We start from the raw sequence: 12,784 nt of genomic DNA, 5'->3' as shown, positions 1-12,784 counted from the left end.
GAGAGATTAAGAAGCTGGAGTTCTTTTTTTTTTTTTTTAATATTTATTTATTTATTTGGCTGCACCGGGTCTTAGTTGCAGCACACGCAGGATCTTTTAGTTGCGGCATGTGGGATCTGGTTCCCTGACCAGGGATCAAACCCAGACCCCCCTGCATTGGGAGCGCGGAGCCTTTGCCACTGAACCACCAGGGAAGTCCCGAAGCTGGAGTTCTTAGGACAGAGCATGGGCCTTAGAGCCAGAAGCCAAGGCTGGGACTTGAGATTCTGTGTCTGTTGTTGGTGTTCCAACCCACCCTTCCTCTCCCTGACCTGGACAATGCAATGCTTCAATCAGGCTCATCACGTGCTCCCAGAGGTCCCTCCTGGTCTGGCTGTACCCACCATGCAGCTCCAAGCCCAGTGCTCTACCACAGGAGAAATCTCTGCCTCCTGGGACAAAGCCTTGGAACCTCTCTTAGCCCTTCCTGCAGTCTGGTGTCAGGTCGTAGCACGGGGGCTCTGGTCAAACGTCAGTTCCATACTTGCCTGGCTGTGTGACCTGGCTGCCCACTCCCACCCCAGCCTCACTTTTCTCATCTGTAAACTGGGAATTCTAACAGTAATTCAGTACGTGTTCACAGAGGGCCTGCTCTGGCAGAAAATGTGCTGGAAGCTGGGAGTGCAAAGGGGAGTAAGACTGTCGCAGTGTCCCTGTGTTCTATTATGGCTGTGCATACCTGGCATGCAGGTGGGCATACTGTAGGCAGTCAGGGATGGAAGCTACCCTGTGGTGCAGGATTTGTATGACCTGCTGCTGGCAGCTCAGCAGTCCAGCCTGCCCTGTGGTGGCCTCTCAGGGAGTTTCTCTTTGATTAATGACTGCTTTTGTCCTCAAAGGGTGTGCTGTCAGCTGCTTTCTTGTTTCATCTGGCTGCTGGGGCCCCAGAACAGTTGGCAAAGCAGTTGGTATCTTGGACTATTTTTAGGTGGCGGAGTTAGTGGGGTGTGTGGATGTGGTGGGGCCCAGGAGGAGTCTTGGAGACGGGCAGCTTCATAAACAACAAGTTGGGGAGACGGAGGGGAAGTGTGCCCCCTCTCAGGAATGTGTGGGCAAACTTTCACTTATCCTTCTTGACTGGGGCCAAAGGTGGCCTCCTCTGTGCAGCCTTCCTTGATTTCCTCAATAAAACATGCACTCCAAAGATGCAAATTAAAGGTCCACCCTCTGGGCTTCCCCCAGCTCTTGGTTATAGTTCCAAACAGACCAAGAGATAATGAGCTCTAGGGATCTTATCTGATGCATCTCTGGGTCTCTCTGGCTCTGCACCTCTGAGTGCTGTCCAGACTTCCCAAGTCATAACAACAAGGTATAGAAGTTAGGAGTCCGGACTCTGGAGTCACATAGCTGAGATCCACTCTTGGGCCCTTTCTAGGAAAATAATCACGACCAAGTCAGGTTCCTAAATCTCTGTTTTCTCATCTTTAAAATGGGTGATTATAGTGCCTGTCTCCCAAGAATTAAAGGGCTTATTTTGTTCAAAGCACAGCACATAGCACCTGGCACAGACTGACAGACGAGATATCTTGCAAGCCCAGGACCGGAGGGGACTGCAAACCCCCAGAGGTCTCCATCCCCTTTGCGGCATCTCAGGTAGTGTGTGCAAGCTGGCGGGAGAGAGAGAGGTGTTCCTAGACACCTGGGGGGCCCCGAGTCAGCCGGAGGTTGCTCAGCGAGAAAGCAGCCGAGCTTGTTGGGGGAAGACAGGTCTGCTACTGGAGTCAAACGCGGCGGCTTTCCTCTCCTTCCTGCTGACGCACACCCCCTCCTCCGCCTCCTCTAGTATTTTCCTTCTCTCTCCTTCCCGCCCCTGCCTCTCTCCTCTAATTCCGCAGCTTCCCCATCTGGGAGGCGAGTTCTCGGGCAGGAGGTGGACTATCCCTGGCCTAAGGTGGGGAAAGGGGCCTCCAGCCTAGTGCGAAGGTCCCAGACCGCGGTGGGGGAGGGGGCGCCAGGGTCTCAAGGAGAACTCGGGAGTCTCCAGAAATGAAGGCGGGGTCAGGGGAGCCCGAACTGGGGGAGGGGTCTCGTAGACTACCTAAGAGTCCCAGAGCTGGCGAAGTTGGGCGGGGGAGTTCCTAAAATAGAGTGGTGGGCGGGGCTTCCAAGGGCCCGAAGGCGGGGCCCTATAAGGGGCGTGGTTTCCTGCGAAAGGGCGGGGCTCCGCCGACTGGGGAAGAGCTTCGCCGCAAGGGGCGGAGTCTTGAGTGGGGCGGGGCTTACACGGGGCGGGGCATAAGGACAGGGGGCGGAGCGTGGCTGTTGGCGCCCGTACCCCTCCCCCGGCTCCGGGTGTCTCCGTGACGAGGCAGCGCGGAGCCGCCGCGGGTCGGGCCCATCCCGCCGCGGCAGCCCCAGGGCCGAGCAAGAGGGAGGCGCGGAGGGAGAGGCGCCGAGCGGAGGCCGGAGCTTGGCCAGGTGAGGCCGCCGGGGCGGAGGGGGCGGGGGCTTCGCCGGGCGGGCCCCAGCGGACGCTGGGGGCGTGTTTGAGTGTCTGGGTGGCAGGGGTACTTGGTCTGAGGGCGGGCGCCTGTGGCTCTTTGCGCGATCGCGCCTGCTGTGGCGGGTCGAGGGTGGACTCTGCGCCCGTCCGGGCACTGCCCGCGGGGCTCGGGTTGTGCTGGACTGTGTGTGTGAGCGCGCGTGTTTGTGTGGAGGGGCTGCTGGGTGTGTATCTGCGTATGTGCTGGGCTGTCATTGTGCCTGCCCCGGGCGCGGGGCGCCGGCCTGCCCCGGCGCAGTCCCTCCTGCGCTGGGATATTTTCCAAACAGGCTTCCTGCGGGGACCGGCTCTGCTGCAGCCCGAGCGGGAGGGGGGAGCGCCGCCCCCACAGGCCTCCAGAGACCCGGGCGGCCCGGGGACTGCAGACTGACACCTGAGGGAGGGAGGGGGGTGCACCGGGGAGGGGTCCAGAGGCCTGCCCGCAGGGCGAGGACAAGATGGGGAGACTGGGGCAGATGGATGGGGAGGTAGAGGTGGCCAGACAGGCGGAGATGGGGAGGAGCGTGGGTAGAGAGATGGCGAAAAGGACAGCGGCGGGGACAGAGAGTCACTGAGAAAACAGACAGACAGACAGAGGCCTAGACCGGCAAAGGGGCAGAAAGATTAAGATGGACAGGTAGATTCCAAAAACCTGACAGAAGTGTTACTCAGAGGTCCCGGGGCTGAGAGCCAAACCCAGGAACTGAGTGAAGGATGAGCAGTAAGGGCCCCCAACTCCTGGGGTGACTTTCTTCCAAGCAAATCCCAGACTGAGGTCCTGGCCAAAAAGAAGCTTCTGGCCATCCCAAGTTGGCCCATCCCTCTGCCCCTGCCAAATATTCTGACCCTCTGTGCAGCCCCACCCTCTTGGTTCCATCCCATCCATCTCCCTTCCCTGGTATCCCAGCAACCCTGTCAGTTTAGGGGAGGCTGAAGTGAAGTGGTTGCCATAGCAACAGAGTGGGTGAAAGGTCACTCTGTTGTTAGCCTAGGTGGCCTGCAGCAGGCTGGAGCTGGCATTGAGGGGGCTGGGGTGGGAGGCTGCAAAGCTCTTTTTCTCCTCTCCCACTATGCCCAGAATGGTGTTGGAAGGAAACCCTGAAGTGGGCTCCCCCCGAACCTCAGACCTCCAGCACCCAGAGAACCAGGGCTCTTGTGTCCTCTCTTCTCCCAGTGAAGATGCACAGCCAGGGGAGGAACCCATCAAGTATGGTGAACTCATCGTTCTGGGGTGAGCCTCCCTGGTTCAGGTGGGGTGGGGCACCAGGCACCCCACAGGACAGCCAGACCAAGGGCCCCGGCTCTCCCCACTTAGGGCCTTCTGCTGTTTGTCCCTCCTCACCTTCCCAGCTGAGAGACAAAGTTGACCAAGCCCACCTCAATTCATAATTATTATTTTATCTTCCCATTTTTCATAAATTACTGAGACAACTCTAACTGCCCACCCACGTTTCTGAGCAGAAGAAAGTAACACCAGCTGCCTTTCATAAAGCACCTAGTGTGTGTAGTCTGAGGTGAAGAACTCTGGTTCTCCAGCAAGACTGCTTGGTTCAAATCCTGCCTTGCAAGTTGCTTAACTTCCCTGTGCCTCTGTTTTCCCATTTCCCAATAGGGATGCTAATAATAATACCTCAGAGGGTTGTTGGAAGGAATGAATGAGGTGATTTCTGTAAAGCACGTAGGACAGTGCCTGGCACACACCAAGTGTTCTGGGAGGCAGGCCTGTGCCGAGCCCTTTCATGGACATTATTTCATTTCAATCTTCACAAAGATGCTGTGAGGAAGGAGGTGAGGAAACCGAGGCTCAGAGAGGGGAAGTGACTGGCCCAAGGGCACAGAGCTGGTAAGTGGCAGGGCTGGGATTTGGACCCAGGGCTTTTTACTCTAGGTCTAGTGAACTTTTGCTAAGCTACAGCTGACCCTCACGCTACAGATGAGGAAACTGAGGCCAGGAGAGAGGAAGAGACATGAGTTGGTGGCTGAGTAGAGCTCATCCCTTCCTGGTGTTCACCTGACCAGGATCTCTGCACCACCCACCTAGCTCTTGCCCCAGGCAAAAATTCCTCTCCTTCCTCCCCTGACTGTACCTCCTTTTGACCTCTCTCTCTACCCCGAAGAAAGTATATGATAAGCTATGTTATCATTGTGATGATTATTTAGAAATAATAATGGCTACTGTTTGTTGACATGTACATGCCATGTACTTTTTTTTTCAGTAATAATAATAATAATAGCTAACACTTACCAAGGGCTTGCTATATATATGCCAAACTCTGTGCCAAGCATTTTTAAATGCTTTATCTCCTTTAGTTCTCACAATGAACCTGTGAGGTAGGTCCTCATAAATTAACCCCATTTTACAGAGGTCATATGATAAGCGGGAAAGCCAGGATTTAAGCCAGGCCAGTCTGAGCCCCCAGCCTGTGTCCTGAACTGTCCCACCCCCCCATATGTGGGAAGAGCTTACAAGGGCAAAAGTGATGCCCCGCTCAGGGGTGCTTGCATTAGAAAAGCAGCTGCTTCGGAATTCCCTGGTGGTCCAGTGGTTAGGACTCCATACTTTCAAAAAAAAAAAACAAAGCAGCTGCTCGATGTCCCAAAGGAAGAGCTGGCATTGCAGCTGAGGGTGAGGCCACTGATGAGGGAGAGCTCAGACCTAAGGGGACAGGCCCTCTTGACTGCCATTTGTTCTCTGCAGGGCAGTGAAGCCCCACACTGGCTGGACATCAGAGCCACCTGGCGAGCACATTGGAAAATACCCATTGACAGGCCCATCCCAAACCTACAGAATCAGAATCTCCATGTGTGAGGCCGGGGAAGATTCTGATTCAAGTGGTCCTCAGCTGTATTTGCCAGCTATTCATCCTTTTCACTTCCTGCCGCCAACCCTCCATGGCTCCCCACTGCTTATGGAATAAAGTCCGGAATCCTCAGCCTGGTGTTCAGGGCCCTCCCATCAAGTTCATTTTCCCCTGCTGCACTTTACCACCCAAATCATCACTCTGTGATCTCACCAAACCCTTCCAGCCTCAAGGCCTTTGCTCAGGGTGAGCCCTCCTACAGAAAGTCCGCAGCAGAGGCTGGAGTCAGACAGACCCGAGTTCACATCTAGACTTTTCCCACTGACTAGCCTGGGACCTCAGGCAAGTCATTTTATCTCCCTGAGCCTCAATTTTCCTCATTCGTAAAATGAGAAGAAAGATACTTGCCTGGCAGGACATTGCACACGTTCCATTAGGTAATTAATAATGTGAAGCACCAAGAACACGGGAGGCTCCGGTACATGGCAGCAATCAAGGTTATGACTCACTCCATCTTTGCCTTCCACAATCATTCCCTCCGGACGAGAGCTGGAAAGGAAGGTAGAAATTTGATGTGTTGGCGATATGGAGGTAGTGGCATTGTGGGTCTGTTTTTTTTCTTTCATTCTGGTTTCCGGTAGTACTTGTGATATAATTAATGACAGTTTGCTAAAGGTGAATCCTTTCTAGTTCTTCAAGGCCCAGTATGGGTGTCCCCTCTCTTAGAAACCTGATCCTGGGGCCAGAATTCCCTTCTCCTGTCTCTGGGCCTGGGGCATACTTGGCTTGTGCCTGGATCATGGCAGGTGGCACCCGGGTTCCTTGAAAAACTTAGGGCACAGAACTGACTGTGGTGTGTCACTATACCATGCCAGCACCTGGCACCTGGCCAGGCATGGTTCAGGAGTCCAGAAAACACTGGTTAATTGGATGCAAGGCCTTTTGAGGATATTCTCACCCCCACCCCACTCCCCGAAGGCACCAATTGGATAGAGTAGGGTCTTCTAGTTGTGGGTGGTTCTAGGGCTTGTTTATTAAGGTAGGATCTGCCCAGAAGTTGGCAGTTTCTCCTAGTCTCTCAGGGGCTCACTTTCTCTCTCTCTCCCTGCAACCCTTTCTTCTTATCCCTCACATCCACAGCTACAATGGGTGTCTGGCAAGTGGGGACAAGGGCCGCCGCCGAAGCCGCCTGGCACTGAACCGCCGGCCACACGCCAATGGAGTGAAGCCGGACGTCATGCACCACATCTCCACACCGCTTGTGTCCAAGGCAAGCAGCTTGTCCTAGCAGTCCTGGGTGCTGGTCTTCCCAGTCCTACCTGCCCACAGCCCCGCTGGAGCAGGGGAGCCCACTGTGTCTTCACTCACTGCCCCAGAGAAATGGTGCTGGTGGGAGATCCCTTGCCATGTGTTACAGTCTGCAAAGTGTTTCCTTGACTACCAGACCCCATCCATTGGATGGAAGTGGTCAGCATCATTGTAGAGGCGGCCAAGGCTCAGAGAGGGGATGTGACAGTCACACAGCAATGACAAAGGAAAGGCCTTTGGCTGCAGAGGGTTTGGGTTAGAATTCGGGCTCTGCTGTTTTCAGCTGTTAGACCTTAGGCCAGTTTCTTCTCCTCTTGGAGCTGCAGTTCCCTCAACTGTAAAACGGGAATGATAACCATGCCTCCTTCGGGTGGCTTTAGGGATCAAACAAGGTAACCTGTGTAAAGTGCCAACTGCATAATACACCCTCTGCAAAGGGTGGAGCCGCCCCTTCCCTAGGAGTGACCACTGGGCCTTGGGCTCCAGCTTCTGGCTTAGAGGCTCACCCTTCTCCTGGCCACATGCCCGGGAAAGTGACTTCTCCTTTATGTCACCAGGCACTGAGCAACCGTGGCCAGCACAGCATCTCGTACACACTGTCCCGGAGCCACTCGGTCATAGTCGAGTACACACATGACAGTGACACAGACATGTTCCAGGTATGCTCGGGCGTCTCCACAAGCCTTGGCCACTGGACCACCAGGCCTGGACACTGAGCTCTGCAGGTGTTCCAGGGGATGGCTTGTGGCCACGGGGCAGGTACTTTGTGTCCTCAGTGCGGTGGATCACTCTTCAGATGAGGAAGCAGGACACCCCAGTGAGGGTTGTTGACTTCCCAGTCACACAGGAAGTCAGTGGCTGGATCAAGATTCAGACCCAAGCCTGGACTCCCACCTGCGGGAGGCATACAGTTTAGGAGTTCAGAGTGTGTTGTGAGAGTCGCACTGCCTGGTTTCTGCTCCCAGCTCCGTCAGTTAGTAGCTGGATGACTTTGGGCAAGAGTCGCTTAACCTCTCTGGGCCTTGGTTTCCTCATCTATAAAGTGGGGCCCATTATAGTCCCACCCCAGGGCATCGCTGGGAAGATTAACTGAGATATTGCACACGAAATGCTTAACATGATATATAGTAAATATTTACCAAAAATTCACTATTTTCTACTAACATTTGAACATTCCCAGACTATGGGTGTCAGTTACCCTTTCACTGTTCTATCCGCAAATCAGCTAGTTTTTAATTGAGTGGGGTGCTTCCAGGAACTGGGGGGGAGGCAGAGAAGGAGAAACACAGACACCAGTGATTGGATGTGGAGACCCCCAGGGAGCTGGGATGGTGCTGTCCCCTCCTTGTTTGGTGACCCTGCACACAGAGCAGCTGCTGGGAACCCTGGGATGGGAAGCCCACAGGACTGACCTGTGCACACAGCATTCCTGTGCCTGCCCTCCCCTCCCTCACAGATTGGCCGCTCCACGGAGAACATGATCGACTTTGTGGTAACAGACACGTCGCCTGGAGGAGGGGCTGCCGAGGGCCCCTCTGCCCAGAGCACCATCTCCCGCTATGCCTGCCGCATCCTCTGTGACCGCCGGCCGCCCTATACCGCCCGCATCTATGCCGCTGGCTTTGATGCCTCCAGCAACATTTTCCTTGGAGTGAGTGAGCCCCCCGGGCAGGGACCAGCACTACATCTGAGAGTGAGCCGAGGGGTAGGCTGGGGAGGGGCAGCATCCTGGGGTGATGGACCAGCCTGCAGTAATCATAACCATGACCTATGCGGGGATTAGCAACCCCACTTAACAAATGAGCAAAGCGAGGCTCAGAGAGGTCAGGTGACGCCCAAGGTCACGCAGCGCCAATTCTAGTCCTCTCCGGGCCACCTCTGAGCTCGAGGGTAGAGGGGCAGCACTCCTGGCTCGCAGCCTGCTGGGGGCCACTCGGGGATGTGATCTGATCCCACGTGTGGTCCCAGGAGCGGGCAGCCAAATGGCGGACCCCTGACGGCCTGATGGACGGCTTAACCACCAACGGGGTCCTGGTGATGCACCCAGCAGGCGGCTTCTCTGAGGACTCGGCCCCGGGTGTCTGGCGGGAGATCTCGGTCTGTGGGAATGTATATACTCTGAGGGACAGCCGCTCGGCACAGCAGCGGGGGAAGCTGGTAGGTGGCCTGTCCACCCTCCTCCCCACCCCCTCATCCTTCCTGGCTCCTCCCAATCTCCCCTTCCCCCTTCCCAAGCCAGGACAGATGATCTCCAGTCCTGCTGCACAAGGGATCCCCAACAGGGTCCATCTGGGGGCACGTGCCACTTGCACCACAGAGGGGAACAGACCAGCATCTCCAAGTGTAGCCCACATACTGCCGGAGGTCCCTGGGGTGATGTGAAGTGGCACCCACACAAACACACCATGCAGTACCAAGTGGCTTTGAGGATGCCAGCAGCTGAAAACTTCACACCCTCCTATGAGGATGACACTTGGCCTGTGTGAGAGCAGTTTGTAGCCTGAAGTGTTGGCAGTTTGTAACATGTCTGTCACGTTCACACGGGTTCAGCTTTATTCTCTCCCAGCAGGAAAGGGCCTTGGAGCAGTTCTGACACAGGTGACAGTGAACGCTCCATGTGGTACAGACCAGAGAACTAACGTTAGGGGTTGGGAGAGTCCTAGAGAGACATAGGGGCTTTGCCCGATGTCATGTGGCAAAGATCCTCAAATGGGCCACGCAGAGCTTTTCCTAGGTATGAGCACCTAGGGCAAGGAGATGCCAAACCTCGAGGAAAAGCATGGCTTATCTTTCCAGAGCATCAATTCTATTGGAAGATCTGGGGAAACATTACTTTTTAAAATTATGCTTTTGAACGTTTCACTAGGACACACTTATTGAGCACCTACTATGTTCTGGGCACCGTTCCAAGTGTTTACATTGATTCATGAAAACCACTTGCTATACAGGGAAGTAAAATCCATCTTGAGGATAAGGAAATTAAGACACAGAGAGGATAAGTTACTTGACCAGGGACACAGAGTTAGTCAATGCTGAGGCCAGCATTCACACCCCGACAATCTAGTGCTAGAGTCCTTGCTTTTAACCTCAGCCCTTAGGACCCCTGCTTTGGGCTAAGTCCCCAGTGTTTTGGACAGAGGAGTTTCTGGCCTCTGCCATTAGGGGAGAGCCTGGGAAAATGTTTTAGAAAATTCCCATTTTGGTCCAGGCCTTCTGATTTGACAGATGAGGTGACCAAGGCCCACGTTTCACTGAGTGTAAGGAATGGTGCCTGCCTGGGTGTTTTTTGTTGTTGCTGTTTTTTCGGACAGTGCCTGCCTGGGACCACTTGCCTCCCCTCCCATGTGGCTTCTCAGTCTTTTCTGCTGCTCTGCCCCCACCCTCCCCCCTCCTCTGCCCCAGTCCAACCCCCTCCTCTGCCCCAGCCAGCCCCACGGGTCCAGAGTGCTCTCTCTAGGGAGGTTCAGTGGGATGGATGGGTGGCTTGACTGGGGTCACGGCGGCCCAGTGGCAGGGGGTTCAGGAGCCTCTTGGGCAATAAGGCTCTTCTGCTGCCCTTGCAGGTGGAAAACGAGTCCAACGTGCTGCAGGACGGCTCCCTCATTGACCTGTGTGGAGCTACGCTGCTGTGGCGCACGCCGGCGGGGCTGCTGCGGGCGCCCACGCTGAAGCAGCTGGAGGCCCAGAGGCAGGAGGCAAATGCAGCACGGCCCCAGTGTCCCGTGGGCCTCAGCACCCTCGCCTTCCCCAGCCCGGCCCGTGGCCGCACGGCACCTGACAAGCAGCAGCCCTGGGTCTACGTCCGCTGTGGCCACGTCCACGGCTATCACGGCTGGGGCTGCCGACGCGAGCGGGGCCCCCAGGAGCGCGAGTGTCCTCTCTGCCGCCTCGTGGGGCCCTACGTGCCCCTGTGGCTCGGCCAGGAGGCCGGCCTCTGCCTGGACCCCGGGCCGCCCAGCCACGCCTTCGCACCTTGTGGCCACGTCTGCTCTGAGAAGACTGCCCGCTACTGGGCTCAGACGCCACTGCCCCATGGCACCCACGCTTTCCACGCTGCTTGTCCCTTTTGCGGGGCCTGGCTCACGGGCGAGCATGGCTGTGTCCGCCTCATTTTCCAGGGGCCGCTGGACTAGGCTCCCTGGGGGCCCCCTGCTGCCGCGCCCGCCTGCCCACCCAGGTCCCCCACCTCCTGCAGCCCAGAGGGAGCTCTGCATGTGGGACTCTACCTTCTGGCACATCGCCACACCAGATGGACGGGTTGGATGGATGGTGCCCTTCCCCTCTTAACTCTGGCTCCAAAGGGGGGGTCTCTGGGACCCCTACCTTGGTCAGAATGATGGGGCCCTCAGCACCAGCTCTGTCCCGGGCTGATGGAGGGAGGCTCACCCCTACGCCCTGGCCCTTCCTGGGGCATCCCACATCATGCCACCTACACTGTGCCCCTGGGGGAATGAAGGGGCCATGGGCCCCTGACCCCCAGCTTAGGCTGGCTGTGCCCTGAGCCTGCCGACCCAGTTCCAGATAATCACCCTGCTGCTGCCCTGGGTTCCTCTATAAACCTTGCTGCTCAGCTGCCCTCACAAATCCCTCGTGTCCTGCATGTGTGCAACGCCTCCAGCCCCTAAGGGAGTGCCGGGTGGGCAGCAGGCTGGGACCGACATCTGTGGATACCCACTGTGGGCAGGACTCCTTGCCAAGTGGGATCTGGGGACACAGAGACAGTCAGACCTGGTTCCCTGCCTGGTAGAGTTCACAGTCTAGTGGATGACAGACAAATTACTGAAGGACAGCATGGCTTCCTGTGTGCTGGGATCAGAGAATCACCAGGAGCTGTGAAGCTGGTCTCACTGGAGGGTAGAAAAGTGAGGAGTGAGAGAGGCTTCACTGAGGAGGCGCATAAGGGCTCCGCCTTGTTGGACTGCTGGGAATCCCCACAGGAAGGATCCACAGGAAGTGGTGGGGGGTACTTAAGGCAGAAGGGAGGCCGAGCACAGGCTCAGGTGTAAGTATGCAGGGAACTGAGTGAGAGGTTCAGAGTGGCTGTAGCATGGGCTTCAGGGGGCAGAAAGGTGGCTGGAACGAGATGCTGGCGCCATGCTGACAGGGAAGATGCTGGGTGAAAGTTCCGATTCTCATTTCTGGACAGTCAGGAGTTGAGCAGGGGCGGGGGGGCAGGGAGAGGACTCGTGGTTCCAGAGTGTGGGCTGTGACACAAGGGCTACCATCACCGAATGCCCACTGTGCGCCCTGCACTGCGCTAATGGTAATAATAACTGTGTTCATTGAGCACTCGCCAGGCACCAGGCTCTGCTTCTCAGAGCTTTTATTATTTAATCCTCCCAGTAACCCAGGCAGGGAGGCGTTACCATTTCTGTTTACAGGGAGATTAAAACACATGCTCCAAGTCACACAGCTGGAAAGTGGCCAAGTCAGATTCGAATCCACAGCTGACTGCCTAGCCTCAGAGCTTGCCCTCTCCTCCATCACACTGGGCTGCTTTCCTTGGACAGGGATGGGAGGGGTCTGGAGGGCAACCCAGGTAAGGGGAACAGCATGGGCAAAGGTGTGGCAGGGAAAATGCTTGATGACCAATGAGGTGGGTGTGGAGGAGGCAGAAAAGAGGAATGAGGGCTGGGAATGTTGGGCTGGGGTCTGGTGGGCCTTGGTTGCCATAGAGGCCAAGTCTGAACTGGATCCCTATTCATCTTGGCTAAGTGTCGCCTCTTCCTGAGAGCCAAGGCAAGCTTGGGGTGCTGCTGGGATTGCTCCAGAGCTTTCCTGGGGCAAACAAGTTGGAAAGACAGGTAGATGGAGGTTCTGGAAATATAAAAATCTGAAGAAGAGGCTCTGAGTACCAGCCTGACCTGGGCATCATCCCCAGTGGAAGACAGAGCCTTAGGGAGTACAGATTCCAAGGGGAGGGACCTGCCCTAATCCACACGGTGGGCTGGAGCCACAGAGACCAGACCGGGGACTGTTGAGAGGAGAGAGGGCACTTGCTGGTGGTGAGAGGAGGTGATCAGACTCTTGCTTCTAGAGCATCACACTGTCACAGAGGGGGAGCCCAGATGGGGATGCTGGGGTGGACTTGGGAGCATTGCAACTCCTACACACATACACACACACACACACACACACACACACACACACACAC

General features: G+C 56.1%; 1 protein-coding gene across 5 annotated transcripts; it reads left to right on the top strand.

Moving 5' to 3' along the window:
• The first annotated feature begins 2,326 nt into the window (after positions 1–2,326).
• PELI3 (pellino E3 ubiquitin protein ligase family member 3) lies at positions 2,327–11,209 on the top strand. Of its 5 annotated transcripts, XM_024748508.1 has the most exons (8): positions 2,327–2,457; positions 3,600–3,752; positions 4,293–4,364; positions 6,463–6,592; positions 7,188–7,289; positions 8,087–8,281; positions 8,599–8,787; positions 10,194–11,200. In XM_024748508.1, the coding sequence occupies exons 2-8, from the start codon at positions 3,601–3,603 to the stop codon at positions 10,761–10,763; spliced, it is 1,410 nt and encodes a 469-aa protein (XP_024604276.1). In that variant the 5' UTR covers positions 2,327–2,457; position 3,600; the 3' UTR covers positions 10,764–11,200. The 5 variants fall into 5 exon arrangements, with proteins under 5 accessions (XP_024604276.1, XP_024604271.1, XP_024604273.1 ...); XM_024748503.1 differs by lacking the exon at positions 4,293–4,364 and having other exon boundaries at positions 10,194–11,209; XM_024748505.1 differs by lacking the exons at positions 3,600–3,752; positions 4,293–4,364.
• Positions 11,210–12,784: the final 1,575 nt, after the last annotated feature.

Source organism: Neophocaena asiaeorientalis, unplaced genomic scaffold, assembly GCF_003031525.2.
Source record: "Neophocaena asiaeorientalis asiaeorientalis breed wild unplaced genomic scaffold, Neophocaena_asiaeorientalis_V1.1 scaffold43, whole genome shotgun sequence".
NCBI lineage: Eukaryota > Metazoa > Chordata > Mammalia > Artiodactyla > Phocoenidae > Neophocaena > Neophocaena asiaeorientalis.
This window is presented reverse-complemented; position numbering and strand designations above follow the sequence as displayed.